This window comes from Antechinus flavipes, chromosome 4 (genome assembly GCF_016432865.1).
Source record: "Antechinus flavipes isolate AdamAnt ecotype Samford, QLD, Australia chromosome 4, AdamAnt_v2, whole genome shotgun sequence".
Lineage (NCBI taxonomy): Eukaryota > Metazoa > Chordata > Mammalia > Dasyuromorphia > Dasyuridae > Antechinus > Antechinus flavipes.
This window is the reverse complement of record NC_067401.1, coordinates 167842795-167868473: the sequence shown is the minus strand read 5'-3', so window position 1 is coordinate 167868473 and position 25679 is coordinate 167842795. Positions and strand designations below refer to the sequence as shown.

Genomic DNA, 25679 nt, shown 5'->3' with positions numbered 1-25679 from the left:
CCCAGTAAGTTTATGATGCTTATTTTGGTGAAGATTTAGAGCTCAGCAACGAATTTTCTCTCACTAGACTGCTAGCTCTTTAAGTGCAGGGACTATTTTTTGTCTTTTTTTTTTTTTTTTTGTATTCCCACTGCTTATTACAATGCCTGTCACATAGATGAAACTTGATAATCTTTTATTGGCTGACTTCAACACAAAGTATTGCTGCTGAGAGATTTTATCTCTATTGTACCTGTCAATTCAAGGAAAGAAGGAAGGAAGGAAAGAAGGAAGGAAGGAAGGAAGGAAGGAAGGAAGGAAGGAAGGAAGGAAGGAAGGAAGGAAAGAAGGAAGGAAGGAAGGAAGGAAGGAAGGAAGAAGGAAGGAAGGAAGGAAGGAAGGAGGAAGGAAGGAAGGAAGGAAGGAAAGAAGGAAGGAAGGAAGGGAAGGAGGGAGGGAGGGAGGAAGAGAAGGAAGGAGGAAGGAAGGAAGGAAGGAAGGAGGAAGGAAGGAAGGAAGGAAGGAAGAAAGGAAGGAAGGAAGGAAGGAAGGAAAGAGGGAAGGAGGGAAGGAAAGAAGAAAAGAAAGAAATATAAAAGTTATTTTTTAAAATTTGTGAAAAAAATTCATATTTCCTTAAAGATAAAAACCGTGTACTAAAAACAAAAACAAAAAACCAAACCAACTTATTTTTACATCCTTTCTAACCTTTTGGGATATGTCTAGAACTAGTGCTTTCACAGAAATGAAAAAATTTCTTGGGAAAGGTTTATAGTTTGAGTACAAATGAAAAATATGTCTTGAGGTCCTCTAAATATGTTGCTAAACCATGACTTAGTGAATATGAGAAAAGTTGTCATTTCCCACTATAAGCTAAAAATTTTGTATAACCCATTTGCTGGTGAATGTCAAAAAAAACCAGCTGGGGCATGATACTTGGACAAAGTTTTTAATAGAAGGAATGAAAGCTGGCTACTTAGTTCCAAATAGGAAAGAACTTGTCCAAATGCATTTCCAAAAGAAGTCTAGCACTTTGTATTATCATATAAGGTATCAAAAATTAATCTTTATTTTCTTACCTAAGCCTTTTAAAAACAAACTTAGGAAGGGAACAGAAAAGGGTAAAAAAGAAAAAACCACAACTGAATAATCTGAAAACTGATCCTCTACTGGCTAAATGACTATTAGGAAAAAAAAAAGTAATTCTGAGAATGAGAAAGAGAAAGAAAAACAAAATTGCATAAGTATATATTCTATGCATTTATATACAAAGCAAGCCTGTGATATGGTACACATTTTATATTTTTATATTATGTTTTTAATAATTTTTTTTACTTTCAAGAAGAATAAATTAGTAAAGGATCATGTTGAACATTGTGTTATGACTGTAATTCAGCACCAACAATACTTGCTTGCTTCAGTGATCAAAATTTACATTTTTTTGGAAGTTCTGATCTATATCTTGCCAATGAACACAGATAGATGACTCTGGGGGGGAGAGGGAGAGTAAGGCTGGTAATTTTGCATACCCCACCGCCACTTAAATCCAATGCACTTGCGTGTCATGGCATCACCTTCCTGATGTCATGGTCCTTTTCCAGAACAAGGACAAACAGCCCACACCTGTTTCTTGAACAGTGTAGAGTTGTTTAAAATGCCCTCTTCTGGTCAAATGGAGAGATTACAAGGGAACAAATTTAGTTTTGACAATAGAAAACCCAAGATGCAGGAAGATTTAACCTTTGTAATTCAGAAATCCATAAAGTGGCAACCAGTCCATTGATTACATGCAAATCAGCTTCAGAAAATAAAAGGGAATGGAGAGCACGTTTATTCTGGAACTCAGAAATCAGTTCTGAAAAGCCATATTACTCCCAGTACATTATCTATAACATTTCAGTCCTTTTCAAGCCAAATACGTGTCAGTTGCATAATATTTATTTAAGCACCTACTGTGTGCCTGTTAGGGCTAAGTGCTGAGTGCAAGAAAATACAAAGAAAGACTAAAGATAAATCTCTGTTCTTAAGGCACTCTTAGAGACCACATGCAAACAACTATGTACAAATAAGATATATACAGGATAAACTAGGGGGTAGTCTCAGGTGAAAGGCACTGAGATTAAGGAGAATGGGTGAAGGCTGAAGATGGGACTTCAGCTGGGACTTGAAGGAAGCCATGTATAAAAATTTTTTCCATTTCTAAGGAGCAATTAAATAAAACTATCGTGGGATGCTACAGTGCTCTAAACTATTGGTCAAGTAGTTTAACAATTAAAAAAAAATGAAATGAATAGATTAAGAGCTTCTAAAATATGGAATATACACATTTGACCATCCTCCACATCCCTACTCCCCACATGCATGTTGTTTGGGTTACACAGAATTGAACTACAAAGTCCAAGAAAGTATATATATATATATATATATATATTCTTGGCTATTAGAAAAGCTTGTCATTTATCTTTCTTGATTTATTTAAAGGCATATTGTAGGAAAGGGTTTTCAAATTATTTTAGCTTTAATTGTACTGCTATTCATGAAATGAAACTGCTGCGGTCTTCTCTGTCAAAAACTTCAAGGGTCCCTTTGTATATTAAATTATAAAAAAGAATAAAATTGCATTGAATTAACTAATTAATTAAATAACAAAAGACATTCAGAATATGAAATTTAAAAAGAACAAAATTGAATTGCATTGGATGCAAGTGGTTTTTTTCCAATTAAAAAAAAAAGGAATAAAAGACATCCATAAAAGGAAATGAAAATACCTCTCTCCCTTAGTCATTCAATTGGACTTTTAGCCCATTTCTTCTTGTCCTACAAAGAGAAAAAGACCTTCATAAAAACAATATGAAATTGGCTCCCTCTCACCAGCTTCATCAAGGTTAGTGATACAGAGGTGAACATAAAAAGCCATTTTTATTACATATTTCTCCTTATTGGACACAAACCAAAGAAAATTTCTTTTTCCAAAAATGATATTCCAATTCCTATCTCTATTCATTTTCACAATACGTGGACTGCACTCTCCCCTCACCTTTGCTTCCTAGAATCCCTAGCTTCCTTTCGAAGTTCACTCCAATGATTCATGCTATCTATGGCCTTTCCTCATTCCCTTCCCTGACAATATTAACTTTGATTTACTTTGTATTTTTTTGTCTGCAATTATTCACATATATATTGTCTCCTTTAATAAAAGTAAGTTCCTTGAAAGCTGGAACTGGTTTTTTTTTTTGTCTGTATCCCTAGTGCCTCGTACAGAAAGTATAAATGCCATAAATGATTGTTGATTTTGCAGCTATAACTCCTGGTCTCTTCATCAGTCTTTTCCTTTTCTATTTCAAAAATATAAAAAGAGAATTTAAATAGTGTAGATGCTAATTGTATAACCAACCACCCTGCTTCCTTAATGTTTTTTTTTTTCCTTTCTTTTTTTTATTATAGCTTTTTATTTACAAGATATATGCATGGGTAATTTTTCAGCATTGACAATTGCAAAACTTTTTGTTCCAATTTTTCTCCTCCTCCCCACCCCCTCCCAAGATGGCAGGTTGACCAATACATATTAAATATGTTAAAGTATAAGTTAAATACAATATATGTATACATGTCCATACAGCTATTTTGCTATACAAAAAGAATTGGATTTCGAAATAGTGTACAATTAACCAGTGAAGAAAATCAAACTTAATGTCTTGTTGATACCAAATCTCCTGTTTTTACTTCTCCCTCTTCTATTTTTTTTAAGCTTCCAGTAATGGCAGACCTATGCCCCAAAGACTGTGAGCTGACAACCCTGGATGAGGAGAACCTGTGGGAAATAATGGAGAACCATCGATATAAGATTGTCCGCAATGTCTGCCCTAGTCGGCTAACTCCCTACCTCCGACAGGCGAAAGTGCTGGATCAGTTGGATGAGGAAGAAGTTCTGCACAGTCCCAAGTTCACTAACAATGCTATGAGAGTTGGTGAGAGTCTAAGATCCTTTTCCCAAGTCAGGTCAAGCCCACAAGTTACTGTGTCTTTTGTGTACCTACCCTTGGCCTCTACAGTTCTAATCAGTCTGTAATTCTTCTCATCCCAGACTCCATATTGAAGCATCTGGAGATGATGGTGGGGAAGGGAAGGGAATTTTGAGTATGAGACTTCTGAGGACATGACTTCTAGGAATAGGTAACATATTTTGCTTTAGATTCCAGGGGGTTATGAACAAAAACAAAGTGAATGCTCACTTTACTTTGAATTCCATCTCCTGAAAAAGTATAGTATTTTAGGCAAATGCCCAAATTCCTTCAAAATATTTCAGCTATGACCTGGGTCAGTGGCATAAGCAGATAATATGTTAAGAAGTCAATATTATTTGTTTTTGGGAGGTACATTTAGGCATCTTGGAAATAGAATGTCTATGGTCTTTCTTATACGGCCTCATGTGTGTATAACATGAATATTTCCATATTTTCTCCCCTTAAAATCTGAAGATGCAGCTGTAGGCATTATTTAACATATATTTTCATGTTTATTAGTATAATTTTTCAGAAAATTCAGATATATATTGAATAAGATTGATTAAGTAATGGAATCTACATGATTAGATCCAGGCCTGATACTGAGAATCATCTGCAGATATTTCCATGGACTCCTTATAGTTTGAAGTGAAGATCATAAAATGGCAAATCAAGTGAAAAAAATGTTGCAAACTTATTTAATCTAGACTGAAAGTTCAACTCTAGTAGGTTAGGGAGTCAAAGAGCTTTCTTAACAGTTAAAAAAATGGAATTTGGAGGAAAAGGTAGTGCCCAGTGCAATGTAGAGAAAAAAGATTTTGACTTTGAATCAGAGGCCCTGATTTTGAATCCCAGCTCTGTTACATATTATCTTTATAGGTTTGGGAACATCACTTAACCTCTCCCAGTTTCAGTTTCCTCATTTATAAAATATGGGGGTAGAGGTAAAGTATAAGACTTTTGGGACCTTTCACCATTTAAAATTATAATGCTAAAATTCTAGGATTATTCCTTGAGGAATAGTTATTGAGGATTAAGAATGACACTGCTGTTGGCATGGAGACCAAACATGTGATTGATATAATTCAGAACCAAGTGTTTGCTAAGATAGTTTTGTAAGTATAAGTAAAGCAAATATGTAACTATAAATATAAGTAAAACAGGTATGAAAGAATAAGTATAGTAAGTATAAGTCAAGCAAGTATAAAAGTATATTAACTATAAGTAAAGCAAGTGTGAAAATATAAGTACAGTAAGTATAAGTAGTTAAGTATAAATAACTCAAGTATGAAAAATATAATTAAGTATAAATAACACAAATATGAAAATATAAGTATTGTAAGTATGTTAAACAAGTATAAAAGTATAAGTATATTAAGTATAAGTAAAGCAAGTATGAAAGTATAAATAAGAAAGTATAAGTAAGTATATTAAGAAAAGTATAGCTATAAAAAAATTAGATATGAAACACTGCCTTGATAAACCTGGGGTGCACTTTTTCTCAGATTCACATACCCATAGGAAGAATCCTTTCTGCCCTTACTTTCTGTGGTTACATCAACAATTTGGGGAGGACAAATCAAATCCCAGCCTTTCCTTTTATAGGTATAATAAGGGGATAATATGATCCCCTTCCAAGGACCCCTAGATTTCACCTTAAGACTCATTTCTTGTACCTCCATCAAAAATTAGGTTTTCTACCTTATTCATTCCATAGTAAGACTGACTAGTCTATGCTCATGTCTGTTAAATGATACTTCTATTTCATAGGATATTTGCTGGATGTGCTGAAGACTCGAGGTAAAACTGGGGCCATTGCCTTTCTGGAGAGCCTGAAATTTCATAATCCAGACATTTACACCTTGATCACTGGACAGGAACCCTCTGTTGACTCTGATAGTTTCCGTGGTAAGATCTGGGGCTTTTTTTTAGGAAATTGAAAGGAACTTCCTAAGGAATAGTTTAGAAACAAGTCACACCTCCTTCTCCCAAGTATGACAATAGCAAAATACCCTTTGGGGAAGTCCTATTCTGTCAGTGGACCAAACTAAGGTTCATAGATAGGATTGTAAATTTCGATCTGGAAGGAATCTCAGAAATTATCTCTTCCAGCTTACCGAATTTACATATGAGGAAACTGAGACCCAGAGGAGAAAAGTATCTTACCACCTGGGTAGTAAGTTGCAGACCTAGCATTGGAACACATGTCTGACTCCAAATTGAAAGCTGCGAGGCTTCTAGGTGGCAAAGTAAATAGTGTGTTGGACTTGGGAGTTAGGAAGATCTCAAATTCAGCCTCCAATCCTATCTGTAAATCCTGGATAAGTCACTCCTTATTTTTAATTTGTCTTATTTTTTAAATGGGGAAAAATATCTCCCTTCCAGGGTTGTTGTGAGGGACAAAAGTGAATATATTTATTTTATATACCATGAGTCTCTATATAAATGCTAGTTTATCATTATTTCCACTGTTTGCAGGTTTTGCTTTTCTTTAAACCAAGGAATCTGAACCTGCAATAATTCTGTTTTTCCCCTTCTATTTTTAGTATTTTGGAAGTAAGAGGAAATAACCATCTGACAAACCACCCTTAGAGAAGAGAATGGGGGAAAATATTTATAGTAATAAGTCAGTCAACATTATTCTTTACACACTCATGCTGTGTAAGGGGACCTAGAAAGAAAAGGAGAAGCTCAGCTCTTGCTTCTGGGTCATTTAGCAAACCTCTCACAATTCACTAAATTTAGGTTGCATATTAAATAAAGAAGCTTTATTATTTTTATTACAAGCCATGGTAGTTAGAAGCACCAATTGATTGGCAGCCAATATATAAGCCTCTTTCTACTAGTATTTGGGTATACATGTATATACATAAATGTAGATATGTATACATAGGCACACATATATGTATATTATAGATATACATTTTATATATGCATATTTATTATGCATAATCAAATAAAGAATGAATAAAATAGAAGAAAAGTTAGCCTGTATTATAAAGTATTTATAACTGGTATTGTAAGCAGAATTTGTTTGCTTTTTTTAAGGAGAGAACAGAGATTTGCTAATTTGTTGTTGGTCTCAAGGGCAATTATCAGAGCAACTACTTTTGTTTTCTTGTTTTCTATCATAGACATTTAAGTAGGTTGGAATAAAGATAAATTCAAATACAGAGAAATATCTGCTCTTTTTTTTTTTTTAAATTGAAATGGAGGCTAATTTCAGGGAAGAGTCCTTCATGTCAATGGAAAGGGAAATGAGATCTCTCTTTGAGCCTCCATATTTCCTATTTGAAATGTTAATACTTTACTCTATGACATCCATCTTTGATAACTCTCTAATTATAGCATATAGAGTCTTTGGAACAGGAGTTAAGGAAATAATTGAATGTTGTTGATAGCCTTGAGATGGCAGAAAGCCCTCTGGTCATGTATCTTAGATATGCATAGCCACATCATGTCATAAAACAATCTGACACTTCTGTCTGGAGGACATTGGAGACTTGTAGAATAAGAAAAAAACAAAAAGTCAAAAGCACAAATAAATAATAGAGATTAACAACACTTGGATGAAATTGCAAATCCAGAACTAGATGTCTAAATCAGAGAAGGGGTATAGCTTTTATCTTTGATTGTTATGTGACTTAAGAGGTGAAAGACTATATATAGGCTAATGTGTCCATGTTTTCCCTTTGTTACAATGAAGTGCAATGATGTAAGACAGGAGACAGGTATCTGATTGTTTTGTAGTGTAATGGGAAGATTGATATCTAAGATATGTGTCTAATGTCCTTGACAGTAGATGGTGGTTGGGGGGTCCTGAGTTCAGCAAGGCTAAAGTACATTTTCCCCATTGATGCATCTTCCTGTAGACCTGGTCTTCTGGTCTGAAACTGTGGTAGAAAGTATCATGTGGTTTGAGCAAAATATTAGTGAACAGATTTAATACATTTCATTAGTGCCCAACCATGGTTCTTCTCTCATCTGTTTAATGAAAATCTGTTTGATATGGGGTAACTCAAAGTTAAACTACTATTAGCATCAAACTTATCATGAAAATTTTACGTGGCATTAGACTCTGGTTTCTGTTTTCAAATATCCCAATATACATTGGAGTAATATGAAGAGCATTTGGCTACTTAAATTCAGGTTTAGCACAAATCAAACTTTAGCTGTGTTAATCTTAAGAATTTCATTTTGTCATCCAATTTCTCCCTATGGACTCAGTATACTAGACAATGAAAATGCTATTAGATCTTCAAAGCCTGGAAAATTTCCTTTGAAATGTGTCCCATCTAATGAGCATCTCTGTCACTACTGATAGAGAATAAAATTTTTAAAAAACCTTTAAAAAGTCTTTTAATAACTGTAACAGCATTGTTTTCTTTCAAAAGAATGCTTCAATCCATCTTAAATATATAAAAAAAATACAAATAAATATTCAAAGAAACAGCTTCAGTCCATCCTGAATATAGTCAAATTAAAAATAAATATCTAAAAGAAACCATTTTACAAATGGTTCCTGTGGTGGGAGATTCACTGCTTAGGTCACTTCTGCAGGCTTCCCACTGTAACTTGCCTGACATATAGGACTGTTCTAAAAACAATGTTAAATTTCAAAAGGAAATTTAAAACAATATCTTATAACTGTTTTAATCATAATCATTCCTACTTTGCTCATGGTGGACCTAAGTAAGCTATAGCTCTGAAGGAGAGGATGGAGCAAAAGAGGTCCTTGAATGTATACATGTCCTTAAGATGGAAAAATATTTCCAATCAAAGGTAAGAAGAACCATAGAGAAATGTGTAAGGGGATCTTACTACATCTTTATGACACTATCACCCCAAACTAGCTAAACATTTTTGGAATTGAGTTAACATCTGAACATGTAATGCCTTACACCCCCCTATAGTATCCTGTTGGCATCTTTCTTTGCTTGGTGGATTGTTGATGCATCAGCATAAATAGTTGTACTAGTATGAGAGTAAAATTATAATAATCATGAATTATTATAATTACACATAATTATTATATATTGTTCCAAAATATTCTACCTCACACATTAAGTTCTAATGTTAACAATTAGAATTGAATTGTTACTATGTTAACATTAATAGCACAAAATGTTGGGCTTTTTTTTCATAAAGCAAAAACATAATAATATGATATTATAAGCTTTTTTCTTTTGTATCAAGTCCTTATGTTTCAAAATGCTAAATCTATTAGTTCATACTTCCTTACATATGTTAACAAATCATTCCATTCATAATATATTCCAAGGCAAAGGTCAATGATAAATATTAACAGGCATAAAGCTGAAATAATGATATTGTGAAATTTTACAAAGAAGATAATAGGGTTTAGCAAAACCCAGAAAATAGCTTATTTATTGTTCCTTTTAAAATTTAAAATTCAAAATTTTGTAAATATCAACAAATATGAGAGCTTCTATACAGAAAGAACAGCAAACAGTATTATATATAAATGATATCATAAATTTCTGTTATGAACACCTTTTTGAAAAAAAAAGATACATACAATTTAACATGATATATTCAACACTATGTTGTTTGCCTGAATTTCTTTCTGAATTTTCTCCTATTCTCTTCTTTAAGTTTTTTTAATGATTCTTTGATTTTTTTTTCTTTCTTTTCTTCATTTTCATCCCATATCTCTATCTCTACTCCCCAGTTACATGCCTCCTACTCATGTCTTATTCTTCTCAATTCTCCAAAGCCATTCCTAACAGCAAATAAAAATAGTCAAGGAAAATAGATACATGCTTTGGTCATTATGCTGATTTTCAAACATCTTTCTCCCAAGAGGTAATTATCTGATCTAGGGATTGATCATCCATTGCCTCAGAGTTCTTAAGTCTTTCACAATTGCTTTCCTTCACAAAGTTGTAGTCATCATCAAAATTGTGTTCATGATTCTGCTTAACTTACCCTGTATTACTTCATACAGATTTTTCCAAGTTTTTTCTAAATCCGTTGCCTTCTTTTTTACATTATAATAATTTCCTATCATATTCAAACACTGTCATTTGTTTAACCATTCTGCAGGATCTTTTTTTAGTTTCCAGTTCTTTGCCACCATAAAAAGAGCTATTATAAATATTTTTGTACATATGTATCCTTTTTCTCTTCCCTTGATCTCATTGGAGGATAGATCTAGCAGTGACATTTCTGGGTTAAACAGTAAGTATGCTTTAATGTTTTTTTGGGCTTAGTTCCAATGTACTGTTTACCAATTAATAGTTCCATCAACAGTACAATAATATGCCTGTTTTCCTGTAGCTCTTCCAACATTTGTTATTTTCCCTATTTGTCAGTTTTGCAAATGTGATGGCTATGATACAGAACCTTCCAATTGTTTTAATTTGCATTTCTTTAATCTGTTGTGATTTGGGACATTTTTCACATGGCTATTAATGTTAGATATCTTCCTCAGAAAACTGTCTGTTCATACTCTTTGAACATTTATCAATAAGAAATAGTTCTTGTCCTTGTAAAAGGATTTAAAATTAGAAAGGGAGGAAGATAAAACCCAAACTAAGAGTAGTCATTATTGCTAAATTTATACTGAAATGGAAGCTAACTCTAAAATGAAATTATTCTGGTCCAAAGAGGCCACTCTTTCTTTACCTCCACTTGTAGATGTAGGAACTAAAAAGATTCAGATAGCCTTTGTCAATCTAAAATTTCAGAATATATAACCAATTTTCTAATGGCCATATTTAAAGGATCATGAATTTCCATAAGAACATAGGGTCATTCATGATTTCAGTTTGCTTTTTGGTTAAAGATGCATGAAGATTTCTTAAGGTTTTCTTAAAGATTTTTCTTTAGAGAAAAAATAAGATTTCTGATTTCCCAAAACCTCTTGTGTTTTTATTATTTCTGGATGTTAAAGCCAAAATAATTTTAGAAGTACATGTCATGCACATGAAAATATTAGACAATCATTTCCCAAAATGGATGCATGTTGGCTTTTTTTTTTCTGCTTGATAGCACTAACATTTATGAGATTCAGCCTAAATGTTAAAAATTGTATTAATGTTGAGGTATTGGAATATATTAATTCAAAGCAAAATTCCCAATACAATCATGATTGCAAAAAAGATAGGATTTTGCATATCTGAAAACAGAAAAAAGTTTCAAATTGGACAATGCATTTTTAAAATGGAATGATTAGACTTGGAATGATTAGACATGTAACAGAGTAGAGAAGTAATTTAAGAAGTTTTTACTAATAAATATTTGAGGGACAGTGAAACCATAAAAAAGTGAACAATAAAATACCCTTTTGTTTCTAAGGAACAGCCCTTACCAAGCTAGCTGTAAATATTTAAATTTTTAAATTCCCAATTACCGATACCAGTAGCAATTTGTAATAAAATCAGAAAAACTCATTTTTTTTTCTCATTGTAGTTTTCAAATTTATATTCCAAAGTTCATGCATGTTGGGTTTTTTTCTTCTTGTGGAGCTGTGAATTTGGCTCATCTCATTTTCAATTCAATAAATCTTAGGAATGAGAGAGAGGTTTTCTCCCTGTTTATTTCTCATTATCTTCTTTTTACTTTGACCAGAATACTTTACCATTCAAAATGAAATGAATAGATTAAATTTCTCAAAATTGGACTCAAACACAAGACAGTTTAGAATCATAAAAGCTTCCTACTAAAAAGTTATTTTTCATCATAAAACTGGCAGAAACTAAATTTAATGTAACTATTTGTTCTCCTGATTGAATCAATTCTGCCATGTGAAAACAGACATTTGTATAACAAGGTTTAAAGATTTGCAAAATGATTTACAAATGTTATGTCATTATATCCTTCCAACAATTCTTTGAGATAAAAGCTTCTGTTATACTCATTTTTCAGAAGAGGAAACAGAGACAGTGGTTAAGTGGTTTGCCCCAATCACATAGCTAACAAATGTCTAAGGCAGGATTTGAATTCAGAGCTTTCTAACTTAAGGTTCAGAATTCTATCCATGTGACCATCTTGTTTTTTTTTTTTTTTAATAGATGAAAGCAAGAAAAATGAAAAATTTGCTGACATATATACATTTAAAAAGAAAGGACACTTAAAGAGAAAGGGACCCAAGTTCAAATTCAGTCTCAGACACTTGAGACTTACTAGTTGTGTGACTCTGGATAAATCACTTAACCCACAATCTACAGAAATGAAACTGAAAAAATATATATAGGTGTCATTGGAAGACTTAGTGTGCCATTCAAAGAGAGCTTCCCATTTTTCTTTTAATTTAGTATTGTGAGTTGAAGCATTTATGTTTCCTTTTATAAAATGTTGAAATCAAATGTTTACTCCTTCAGGGAAATTACCTAGTAGGAGGTTATCCCTATCATATCACTTGACCATTAAAACATTCAAGTCTTGAGAAAATAATGAATCCCCAAAATAGTGGAGATTCCTTAGAGAAAACTTAACTTACTTAAACTAAGGCCTGTTTTCATCACAGATTCAGGAGCAAACAGGGAAAGGCTTATTTAAAAGATATTTTCCCCACTCACTCACCCCCAGTTTACAGCTTAGCTCATGGCGATAGCTACAGAGGTGGGCCTCTGCCTTTAGAAGATACTTGTTAAGGTGGAAGTTAGAGTGATCCAACTCGTAGCTCACCGCCCACATTGGTAAGGAAAGGCTCAGCCTCTGCCCCTACAAAGGCTGGGAGAAGGTAGGAGTTCAGAGTTCCCATGGATGGCTCATAAAAAACATCTCAGGAGAAGAGGAATATAATTCCTACAATATTCCAGAAGAATATAATGATCTGCAGGATTTAGACCTTCTGCATCATTAATACAAGACTATAGTGCTTTCCCAGCAGGCAGCCTGGTGACTAATGGCTGGCCCTAGGATTGAGATTGTGGAAGTTTCAAGCCCTTTAGCAGATCCCCTTAAAGAGACATATACATTTGTCCTGGAATAGGCAAAGAACAAAGGTCATGTCTTGAACAACAGCAATCTATACTTCTAAACCTGGCACACTGTTTTGAGTGCAAGTGATATTTAAAAAAGATTCTCCCTCCCATATTCCACTGCAAGGAACCTGCCCAGACAGAAAAGAAAAGCAGGGTTTCAGAAAGGATTCAGCTGGCACAAAACACAACAGAACAGAATTCTGACTTTGGGACCCAGCCAAAACAGAAACAGCCCCAGATAGAATCAGGAATAAAGATTCTTACCTGTTAAAAAAGAAAGAAAGAAATAGGGGAATCTAGTTACTGAGCAGACAAGTGCCGAGTTCATGACATCTCATGGCCTGTGTTTTATCCACTCTATCCCAGATAATGAACTATATACATCATGGAAAAAAATCCCTCAGTTCTCAAAATTTAGAGAATATGAAGAAAGCTTTATTGTTGTTGTGCAGTAGGAGGAGGAGGTATCTGCTGACTGACAGTTTTGACAATATCCTCTGTTGGCCAAGTGGATTCTGATTACAAATCATTTCCTACTTGTGTTTATAAATGTAAAAGAAAAATGATGGGCAGCAGGCAGGATTATAAACTTGCAGCTGGCCTTGGAAGTAGAACAAAACAATTTGTTTCTTTCAAGGAGAGAACAAAAGCTTGATAATTTGTAATTGGTATGTAAAGCAACTTTGCTCCTCTCTGTGAGGAAGTCTTGAAAATGGCATGAGGTTGAGGTAGACCTAGACAGAAGGCAGTGCATGTCTACTTATAATATCTTGAAATGGAAGCAGGTTTCAAAATTAACCCACTCCAAGAAATAAAAAAAGAGAAAAGATCCCTCTATTTGAGCTTGCCCATATTCTTGTCTACCATAGATCTGGGATGACAATGAAATGAATCTTCAATTATACTGATCACAATCTATTTAAACTTGTTCCATCTCAAGTGGATCTCTTCGATAAAGAGATCTAATTCAGTTTCAATTGATCAATGATGGAGAGAGCAGCTACACCCAAAGAAAGAACACTGGGAAATGAATGTAAACTGCTCGCATTTTTGTTTTTCTTCCCGGGTTATTTATACCTTCTGAATCCAATGCTCCCTGTGCAACAAGAGAACTATTCAGTTCTGCACACATATATTGTATCTAGGATATACTGTAACCTATTTAACATGTAAAGGACTGCTTGCCATCTGGAGGAGCGGGTCGAGGGAGGGAGGGGAAAAATCAGAACAGAATTGAGTGCAAGGGATAATGTTTTAAAAAATTACCCTGGCATGGGTACTGTCAATAAAAAGTTATTTAAAAAAAAAAACAAAAACAAAAACAAACAAAAAAAAAAACTTGTTCCATCTCTAGTGACATTTCTGTTTCCTTATAAGTTCACTCCAGTTCTCTTAACATCAGTTCAGGATATCAACACTGTATTCAGGTTTTCCATCTGTTATCTTTTACTCTCTTTGCATTAAATATTTTTAATCTTATTTTCTTTCTTCCATATTTTATGCTGTTTCTCTTGAATAATTCCTTGTAAGAAATATTTGAAAGAAAGATTTACTTTAGTTGTAATGGGCTCAGATGTCAAGTAACTAGTATGCTTTCCATCAATCAGTAAATAAGCATTTATTAAGCCTTACTATATATCTGTGCTAAGCACTAGGCACAAGATTAAGCACTAGGAATATAAAAGAAGGTGAAAACCTGCCTTCAAGGAGTTCATATTCTTGTATTTATAATAATAGCTCTGTATTTTTAAAAAATATATGCAAAGATAGTTTTCAACATTCACCTTTGTAAAGCTTTGTGTTCCAAATTTTTCTCCCTCCCTCCCTTTTTCTCCCTCTCTGAGACAGCAAATAATCCAATAAAGGTTAAACATATACAATTCTTTTAAACATATTTTCACATTTATCATGCTGCACAAGAAAAATCAGATCAACATTAAAAAGGGAAAGGGACCCATATGCAAAAATGTTTGCAGTAGCCCTCTTTGTAGTAGCAAGGAATTGGAAACTGAGTGAATGTTCATCATTTGGAGAATGGCTGAATAAGTTATGGTATATAAATGTTATGGAATATTATTATTCTATAAGAAACGCTCAGCAGGATGATTTCAGAAAGGCCTAGAGTGAACTGATGCTAAGTGAAATGAAAGTGAAGTGAGCAGAACTAAGAGAACACTGTACACAGCAACAACAAGACTATGTGATGATTAATTGTGATGGACTTGGCTCTTTTTAACAGTAAGGTGATTCAGGACAATTCCAGTAGACTTGTGATGGAGTCATCTGTACCAGAGAGAATTGTAGAAACTGAGCGTGGATTTGTAGAGGGCTGGGACTCTGGAAAGGTATACTTGAAACAAAGATACTTACAGCAGGGTGTTTGCTCAGTGTGATTGATGAGATAATGGTTCTCTACTTAACATATACTTAGTGTGATGTAATGATGTAATCACTCTAGTTTGCATATACTTAGTGTGTGTAATGGTTCTACATTGGCTTATGCTCAGTGTACAGTAGTGATGTACTGAGGTATTTAAGGACTGAGAGAACTGGGAACTCAGAGTTCACACATAGACACAGAGAAGACTATAGACTCATCTTTGACTAGTCTCGTGGTGGCTCTTCTTCCTTCATCACTACTCCACCTACAAACCAAAGCCTGTCCAGATAATCTCCAGAAAGCTAATCCAGACATTACATGGATCAACATACTATTCTCACCTTTTTGTTGTTGTTTGCTTGCTTTCTTTTTCTTTCTCATTTTTTTCCCTTTGTGATTTGATTTTTCTTGTGTAGCATAATAAATGTGGAAATAAATTTAGAAGAATTGCACATATTTAACCTATATGGTTGGATCAGCTCACAACTCCACCAAAAATGTATCAGTGTCCTAATTTTTCCACATCTCTTCCAACATTTATCATTATCATCTTAGCCAATCTGAGAGATGTGACGTGGTACCTCAGAGTGATCTTAATTTGCATTTCTCTAATCAATAATGATTTAGAGCATTTTTTCCATATTCTAGAAAGAGCTTTAATTTCTTCATCTGAAAATTATCTGTTCATATGCATTGACCATTTGTCAGTTGGATAATGGCTTGTATTCTTATAAATTTGAGTCAATTCTCTATTTATTTTAGAAATAAGGCCTTTATCAGAAACACTGGGTATACATTTCCTCCCCAGCTTTCTGCTTCCCTTCTAATCTTGTTTGCATTGGTTTTATCTGTACAAAAACTTTTAAGTTTAACATAATCAAAATTGTCCATTTTACATTTCCTATTGTTCTCTAATTCTTCTTTGGCCATAAATTCCTTCCTTCTCCACAGGTCTGAGAGATAGACTATCCTTGTTCTCCTAATTTGCTTATAGTATCACCTTTTATGTCTAAATCATAAAACCATTTGTGAAGACCAAGTTAGCACCCTGGATACCTTAGAATCAGCCAGAGTCAGGATAAGCAAAAGTCCTTGGTCTTTATTCTTGGTATTTAGGGGTAGAAGTGAATTGGATGGATGCAGAATCTCCACAAACTTCCTTCTCTTCCTCTACTGCCAAAGTGACTCTGGCTAGTCTTACTCCACCCCCTAGATCCTCCTACAGTTCTCTGTATACACCAATTATTGAGCCAGCACAGAATAGTGGAGAGGGCCATTTTCCAAGCATATGCTTATAGAGTATTGTCCAATTGGTAATTAGCCTTAAGTGCTCAGTTGTCCATCTCAGTGCATCAACTCAAGAGTTTTAGCCTTTTACAAACATTTCGATCATATCTCAGTATAGGTTTTAGATGTTGATCAATGCCTAATTTCTGCCATATTATTTTCCAATTTTCCCAGCAATTTTTGTCAAATAATTAGCTTCTTATCCCAGAAGCTGATGTCTTTAGGTTTATCAAACACTAGATTACTATAGTCATTGACTATAGTGTTTTGTGAACCTAACCTACTCCATTAATCCACTAAGGGAGTTCATATTCTAATGAGAATAGATGCTGAGTCTAGGATCAGAAAGCTAGATTCAAATTTGACTTTTATACTCTTGCTGACTGGGTGACCCTGGGCAAATCATTTAACTGCACTCTGTCTCAGTTTTCTTAACTGGGAAATAGGGATAACAACAGTATCTACTTTCCAGGGTTGTGAGAATCAAATAAGATAATATTTATAAAGTCTTTAATACATTAATAATAGTGTTTGATACTTAATAGATATCTGATAAACATTTGTTCCCTTCCTGCCTGTAAATACAGAAAAAGGAACACATTTGAGAGATATTGTGAAGGTAAACATAACAGGAGTTAGTGTGTCATTGGATTGTAGAATGGAGAGAAGTAAAGGGTAAAAAGGCATAGGAAGAGACAAAGTAAATGAAGAGCTTTAAATGCTAGAGGGCCTTATATTTGATTCTGGAGGTAACAAGGGGTTACTGGTGTTGTTTCTGGAGAGGAGATGACATATATAGGTGTATGCTTTTGGAAAATCACTTTGGTAAATGAGTGGAGGATGCACTGCAGTGGAGAGAAACTTGAGACCAAATAATAGGTTATTGAATAGGCCAAGAGTCATTAAGGTCTGAACTAGGATTGGGATCCCATGAGTGAAGGAAGAAGGACATATATAGGAGACGTTGTGAAAGTAAAAACAAAATTTATCAATATACTGGATACATGAGATGAGTGAGAGTGAGGAGTTGAGGATGAATGACAGAGTTTGTGAGCATAGGTGATTATGAGGTTGATGGTGCCCTCAACAATAATAGGAAAGTTGGGAAGGGGGAAAGAAAGATAATTAATTCTATTTTGGGCATGTGTTTAAGATGCTTGGTGGACATTGAGTTTGAAATGTTCAATAGGTAATTGATTTTATGGGAATGATAATCCCGAGATATTTTACTCACAATGGGAGAATTCCCTCACTTTGTATGTTTTGGTGGAACAAGAAACCAAGTACTTACATCCAGGCAATAATGTATTTGGCAATGCCTGCAGTTATTAAAAAACAAACAAACAAAAAAAAAAAAAAAAAAAAACAGGTCCAAGACTCTTGGTAGCAGTTAATATATAGTTTGGAAGGAGTGAGAGGGAGAGAGGTATTCTTGTGACATCTTTAAGTCAGGTGACAGTGGGGAAGGGGAGTACTCTTGTGAAATTCCCTAAATCAGGTAACTTACATGGAGTTGAACCTTAACTTCACAAAATGGTGGATAAAAGCAAAATTGAGTAGCTAATACCAATGTTAATGCAGCAGGTATAAATTCTCATACATATATTTTCCCTGATTTCTGTTTTGCTATCAATAGATATCTGCTATTTGTATTCAGTGTTCCTAGTGGAGTCAGGCCTTGGATATAGAACTTTAATCCTTTCTTCTCCTAATAAGAAATAGCAATCAGTTTAGCTTGAATGTAAAAATTGTATCCCTTACACTAAGGATATTTAGGAGAATATAAATATACAATTCTACCCTAGTACCCCTTCTCACTGAAGAGAGTAAACCCTGTTTTTTGCACCAACTTTCTCCTTCCCCTCCTGGCTGTAATTAAAGTTTCCCTTGTAGAAGAGTGAGGGGAGGAGATACTAGAAGTGTCTGTCCTTATCTCCTTGGGAGCCACAGCAAAAAAAAAAAAAAAAAAAAAGATAAGAAGACGATATTATGAATACTTATGGGAATATCCTAGAGGGCCTCTCCCTCCTCTGGGTGATGGGCTCGATAGCATAGAGATATCCCAGGAAAAAAGGCATCACACACATGAGAAGATAACAGAATAACCTAGTGCTCTGCTCTAGCTCTAAACATTGTCCAATGATCCCATGAGATAAGCAAGTATAACAATAGACATGGAAGGTGGTAGGGAACAGGTAGAAGATCAGAGGGGATAAAAAGAATTGAATGTGTGCTGAAGCCCTGGATTTATGTAGGGGTACAGCCAGAGATTAGGTTGAAGAAAGAAATAGAAAGGGCAGAGCATGGAAGGAATCACATGGGACTCCCAAAGTCCTAGAAGGAGGACTCCAACCCACTCAGTGACTTTCCCCTTAGGCCTCATTGATACTTCTAAGCTGACTGAATGCCTAGCTGGTGCTATCAACACCCTCCAGCAGGAGCTGTCCCAGGAGAAGCTGAGAAGCCAGGCACTGCAGCAGCATTGTTATAAACTAAAGGAGAATCTGCATAAACTGGGAGCCCAGAATAAAAACCTAAGGGACAAGGAAGCAGAGCACAACCGCATGAAGAGGGAAGTTAGCACTCAGTTCCACCAGGTGCTGAAGCTGAAGGATGAGATGTATAACTTGTCTATGCATTATACCAGTGCTCTGCAAGACAAGGACCTGGCCATCACCCGCTGCCGGAGTCTGCAGGAGGAGGTGAGGAGGGACAAATTTACAACAGCTCTTATTTTGTGGTTTGTTGGTTTTCGGGTTTTGTTTTGTTTTTGTTTTGTTTTTTTTTTTACAAAATGTTGTTCTCTCTTCTGAAACTTTTGTCAGCCACTGATATACTCACAATCCCATCTTCTTGGATTCATGAATTAAGGGCTTCAGATCTTTTACCCTAGGCACAAGCTGTCAGCATAGCCCAAAAGTTAAATACTAGTCACGGGTGTGGGGCAGTGATGACCATTAAAACAATCAGAGACTCTCAAAGTAAGAAAAAGCAAAAAAGGGTTTATTAAGATCTCACGAGAAAGGGCAACTCTTAACAGACAAGGTGTCCTGGGCAAAGCACAAACTGCAAAACACAAGATTTATGGACCAGAAGCCCCACTCCTTGACCTTTTCCCCCATTAGCTAGTGAGTTCTAATCTATACAGGGACTAAAGATTGACCCCATAACACACTTTACCTATTAGATACTTAAATGCTGGAACTGCAAACTCCAAAGGTATTGTTTGAACCAATCATTGCTTCTTAAGGCTAAAGGGGATGAGGACACTGCCAGTATATAATTCCTTAAAAACTTATCCTTTGTTTCAAAAGAGGGTCTTTCCCTTTTTCCTTCCAAATAAAAGTAAACCAAATAGCACCTCATATGGAGAAAGTCCCAGATCACTTCTGGGGACAGTTCTAATTCTTGAACAAAGCAACAGGAAAACATTTGGTTCAAGGTAATTTAGTCTCTAACACCAATTTAGTAATCTGTTTCTTAAGAATCTAATTCAATCCTTTCACTTTCCCTGATGAGGGCAGATCCCCAGGATATATTGAATTGCCACTCAATTTGCAATCCCTCCCCATTATTTCTTATAAAACTGTAGAAGTAAAATATGTTCCTTTATCAGAATCAATAGTTCCTACCAACCGATATTTAGGTACAATTTGTTCCAATGTTATTCCACTAACCCCTCTTAAAGCAGCAAAACTTAGGGGAAAACTTCCACCTATTCCTACAATACCTCAGTTTCCCCTAGGTTTAAGTCTAAAAGTGTGTTGGGTAGTGGTGTTCAAATTGTTAGGGCAATGGTGAGAGTCAGAATAGGGACAAGAATAAATATTGAGATGGAAGAGGTTGGGGGACGAAGAGGTTTTTTGGTAAATAGTTTTACTGCATCGGGGAACACTAATAAGAGGCCGCAGTCCTATGATGTTTGGTCCTTTCCGGAACTGCATGTAGCCAAGTATTTTGCATTCTAGGAGTGTAAGGAAGGCCCACTGGTGTCATTTCATTAAAACATAATCTGAATATTTTGGAGCTAGGTTCCCTCCATCAGAGAGACATCTTCTCAAGACCTTCTTATTTATCTTTAAACATATTGCACACCTTTCAAATACAATTTGTTTTATAATTTCACATGTGCCAACATGTCAAATTTTCTTGCTTTTACTTTTTTGTTAAAGAGAGAAAGCAAGACAAACCTTAAGATTCAGAATATATATAATATCTAAATAGCTTTAGATCAAATTTCACAAAATTTATACCACATATTCATCTGGGCTGACAAAATATTAAAGCATAGCTTATGCAATTATTACAAGTACCCAATATACAATTTAAAAAGCAACATGGTCTAATTAGGAGATACAAACATGTGACCTCTTTAGATAAGTTACCAGAGAACCAAATTTTTAAATTTCAAATCAAATATAGATTGAAATTTCTATTAGCAATATTTCAATATCAGTGCACACATATTTCTTCAATTTAGCTGACTGAGAGATGGTGCCAAGCAATTTAAAACTTAATCTCAAAAATCCCAGAATCTGCTAAAATGTTTTAGCAGTTCTTTAACTTTAACTAAAGATGTCTGCAGACACAAATTGGCCAGTTCTAGGTCCACAAAAAGGTCAGGTTTTTTTTCCCTTTTTGGTGTGACAGTTAAACACTTTCCCCATCTCAGAACTAGTCCTCTTTCTCTCTCTAGCTTTTTGCACAAGTCCAATTGTGTACAAAACAAGCGTTTTTAAAACCTAAATAGTCAGATCTTTTCCTTTGTAATTTAGATGACTGAAAAACAGAAGACAAAACATAGGTTCTCACACACACACAAACACAAACTGCATTTATAAATTAATCAAGCCCCCATTCTCATTCCCTCTTGGGGTGGAAGAAAGGAGAGGAGTTCTGAAGCCAAAACCTTAGGAGCCAGCCGGCCAGGTATTGAAGGCTCCTTTGAGCCACCTGGGGGATGGACAGTTCCTCCTGGGGTACCTGACCAAACAAAACAACAGTATTTAATCTCTATACATTTTAATACTTTGTCCCAATTCTTCCTAAAGGGCTATCTTCCTGGGACACCAGATAATTTTTTTTGTTTTTGTTTTTGTTTGTTTGGGGATTGGTTTTTTAAAGAGCCAGCTAGATTATTCCTTTCCAAAGTTCACAGTATCTTGTTCTCTTTATGGAGGACTCACCCAATTTTACCAAAGGAAAATAAGAGAATCCTTATGGACTCAAACCGTTTAAAATTTTCCCAATATCAAAGGGAAATTGGAGACTTTTACAGACTCTAATCACCTAAATTCTCCCAATCCCAATCCCAGTTATCCAGGCAGTCACCACTCCTTCATAGAGGAAAAGTATGGAGGGTTCACTCGATTTTAGGGGAATGGGCCTTTCTCAAGATTCACAATATCTTATCCTCTTTTTAATGTCTCCCCACTCACCAGTTGCTCACCCCCTCCTTCCTCCTGTCTCTCCCAAGTTATGCATAATTTATGGGACCAATTCCAAACTTTTTTTGCTGGCTTGTCTCCTGAACCAAATTAATCCAAATTAATTTTTTGTAGCCCCACTTCCTTTTTTACTTTCTCCATGTTTCTCTCTTTGGGAGTTAACCCAATCAGAGCAGGAATTCCCAAACCAAGTCCAAGGAGCACCAAAGAACTCTTTGGATGGCACCTGCCCAAGGATTGGGTATAGGAGAGACCCCTCACAAACAGGAAACATCTTGGATGAGTCCCCAAACTGTGTGGGACAGTAGTTACCACTAAAACTATCAGAGACTCTTGAAGTAAGAAAAAGCAAAAAAGGAATTTATTAAGATCTCATGAGACTAATATAACTCATAACTTCTAACAAAGTGTCATTAGTAAAGGAGTGTAAAACACAAAGATTTATAGACCAGAAACCCCCACCCCTTGACCTTTTCTCCCTTTCGCTGTTCAATTCTAATTTACTCAAAGACTAAATATTGACCCCAGAACACACTTTATCTATTAAGTATTTAAATGCTAATGAAAAGGTGTGTGTGTAGGGGGGGGGGGGGCGGAAACAGGAGGGAAATGGTTGCTTATCTAAGATAATCAAACACTTGCAGCCTTTAGCTATAGCTCAACTTAATATTGCAAAGTCTCAAGTCACAATTGGGACATAGGTGAAGGTCACATTCTTATGAAATGTCTTCACTCAGACTATCCATTCATACAGATTTTGTCAGTTCTCAATTCTGTGGGCAAATGGAGAGGGGAAAAATGGTATGGATGATAAAAAATAATGGAAAATGAAGAAAGACTTGATAACAGGCTTAAGATATATTCAGTCATGCTTTCACATATGTAATCAATCTGCTCCAAAACTTTTCTTCCCAAATATATCAGCCATCCTTTTGAATAAACATCTGAATGTCAAGCTTTTGTTTAAGGATATAAGAGAGACCCAGTTTCTGGCTTCAAGAATTATTCCATGACAATTCCAAAGGACTCATAATGAAAAGTGCTGTCCATCCCTGGAAAGAGAACTGTTCATTCTAAGTGCAAATTGAAGCATTATTTTAAACTTTTTTTTCTTTTCTTATTCCCTTCCCCCCCCCCAATATGACTAATATGGAAATATAGTTTTCATGACTTCATATGCATAATGGATATTTCTTGATTTCTCAATGGGTAAAGAAGGGGGTGGGAGAAAACTTGGAACTAAAAATAAAATTTTAAAAACTTTAACAAGGGGAAATAAAATAAATAAGACAATAATAAATATAGGTTTGGGGGAGCATGAAATTAGAGAAGGAACTAAATTAATAAAGATCAACATTGAACTGATAAAATTTAATTAAATTAAACAAATATTTATTAAGTGCTTACTATGTACAAAGAGACTCGAGTTATTAGTTGAGCAAATTTTGTCTTGTTGTAGAACTGCTTGATCTATTTATTTATTTATTTATTTATTTGTTTGTTTATTTTAACCTCTCAAAATATCTTGGATTTACCACTAGATTTCCTTCTTTAGGATCAAGTCTTAAAACCAAATCACTTTGGCTTTCATTGATTGACTAACTATAGGTCCCTGAAAAAGTCCTAATTGGCCATTGTTTGGCTGATTTGACTCAGAGTGAATAGCTATTGTTTCTATTTTGGTCAAAAATTTTGAGGTTTTTGCCTCCTAAGTTAGTTTGTTTTTATTTTTTGACTAAGAAGTCATACTCTGCCTCATTTCTTACCTAGCTCTAATCATGAAAAGGGCATTGTCTCAGTCAAACTGAGACCTGTTTAAGATCATAGCTTAAAAAAGCCAGTCTCCCACTGCATCCAGGGCTATCTCTAGTCATCCTCCACTTGCCACTGGACACAGATGATTGATTCTAAAGGAGAGAGTGAGGCTGGTGACTTTTGCACAGCCTACCTTCACTTAAATTCAACTCACTTACATATCATTGTGTCTTCTCCCTGATGTCATGGTTCTCTTTAAGAATAAAGGATAATAAAGTATCAGAAAGATTACCTATCTTTTTCCCATTTTGAAAGAATTGAAACTTTGAAGTGAGGTGTGACTTAAGAATCTGTGCCCTCAAGAAATTCCTCCTCCCATTCCCCTACACACACTGTTTCTTTGCTCATTTCCTACAGTACAAGTTAATAACCTATCTTTATGACTCTTTGTTTCTGCTGCAGTCAGCACAAACAGTATTTTTTTGTTCATTGACCCCACCAAGACATTAATAGCTGTAATCCATTCTTGTTCCACATTCTTGTAAACCCTATCACGAAATCTCTGATACTCAGAATCTCACTTTCTGGAAGCTTAACATAGCAAAAATCTTCCCAGTTTGCAGAGAAGTTACCTTACTGTTATCTTAATGAAATGTCAGTACACCAGGCTGTCTACAAATTAGGTGATGTAAATTTCCATTTGATTATCCCCGATTCCTCCCTATCCAAAGCACAGAGAGCCCAGGTTAATCTATAGACCAATAGACAAATACTTCAGAAGTTTTACCTTGCAAAAGGAAATCAGGACACCTAAGAAAAGAAATGAGTTAGAGTTCACATAAAATCTGAGATTATTATTTAAAGTCCCTCAGCTTCCAGGTGTGATTTAGTCCCATAGCCTAGGGATAGTTATTGGAAAGACAGACTTGTTGTTACAAGAGAAGACTACAAGGTGAAGTCTTTTGGCTTGATCCCAAGAGCAGACTTATACATTTTACCCTTGAATGTACAGCCAATCTCCTTCATGCCTCACTGGAACAAGTTTTTTTTCTCAGTTGAACCACCTTCATTATGGATGGGAAAAGATGTTTTGTTCAGAGTTTCAATTCAGGACTTCCCATGGGACTCTTTCTGGCTTAAGAAGGAGAATTGTATATTCTTGATGAAATAGCTTTCAATATGATTTTCCTTAAGTCTTCATTTCAACAGATGCAGTACTGTGGTTATAGAAGAGCTACAAATATATCTAATCTATTTATTTATCTACCTATTTTATCTTATCCATCTTATTGTTGTTATTGTTCATCTTTTATTTTTGAAGAGGACCATGATATCAGGGAGATGATTTATCTATCTATCTATCTATCTGTCTGTCTCTCTGGCTGCCTCTCTGTAAATCTATCTTTTGAGAACAGATCAGTATGAGAATTTTCCAATAAGGAAACTGACTCTGTTAATGCAGATTTTCACCTATTCTGTAATATTTAGTCTTGGAGATTTGTCTGGGGCTACTGAAAAATTGACATCCCCCCAAGATGGGGATGGGGGAGGGGAGGTTAGGGTTGAATTAGGTTGGCATCCTCCCAGCCAGTATTTGTCACACAGACTTAAATTCAAGTGTTCTGGACTTTGAGGCCAGGTCTGTATCTACTATGCCATACCATAAAGCTATAAGCATTCACTATAACTTATATGTGACTGGTACTTATTTCCAGGTTTGAATAAAAAGGCAGTGTATGCTGGGAAAATTGGAAATGAGTATGGCAGAAAGTAGGCATAGACCCATACCTAACACCATATACCAAGATCAGGTCAAAATGGGTTCATGATCTAGACATAAAGAATGATATTATAAATAAATTAGAAGAACATAGGA

The 25679-nt window shown here is 35.0% G+C and overlaps 1 protein-coding gene and 1 pseudogene across 1 annotated transcript in view; one reads left to right on the top strand and one right to left on the bottom strand.

The window, feature by feature from the left end:
* Positions 1-3069, bottom strand: part of LOC127561387 (ADP/ATP translocase 3-like) — a 43645-nt pseudogene extending 40576 nt beyond the window's left edge.
* Positions 3070-3736: 667 nt separating this feature from the next.
* The window catches only part of CARD14 (caspase recruitment domain family member 14), a 60153-nt gene continuing 38210 nt past the window's right edge, over positions 3737-25679 (top strand). The window contains exons 1-3 of the mRNA XM_051996650.1: positions 3737-3947; positions 5754-5891; positions 18978-19303. Coding sequence (XP_051852610.1) covers positions 3737-3947; positions 5754-5891; positions 18978-19303 — 675 coding nt within the window. The remainder of the gene's footprint in view (positions 3948-5753; positions 5892-18977; positions 19304-25679) is intronic.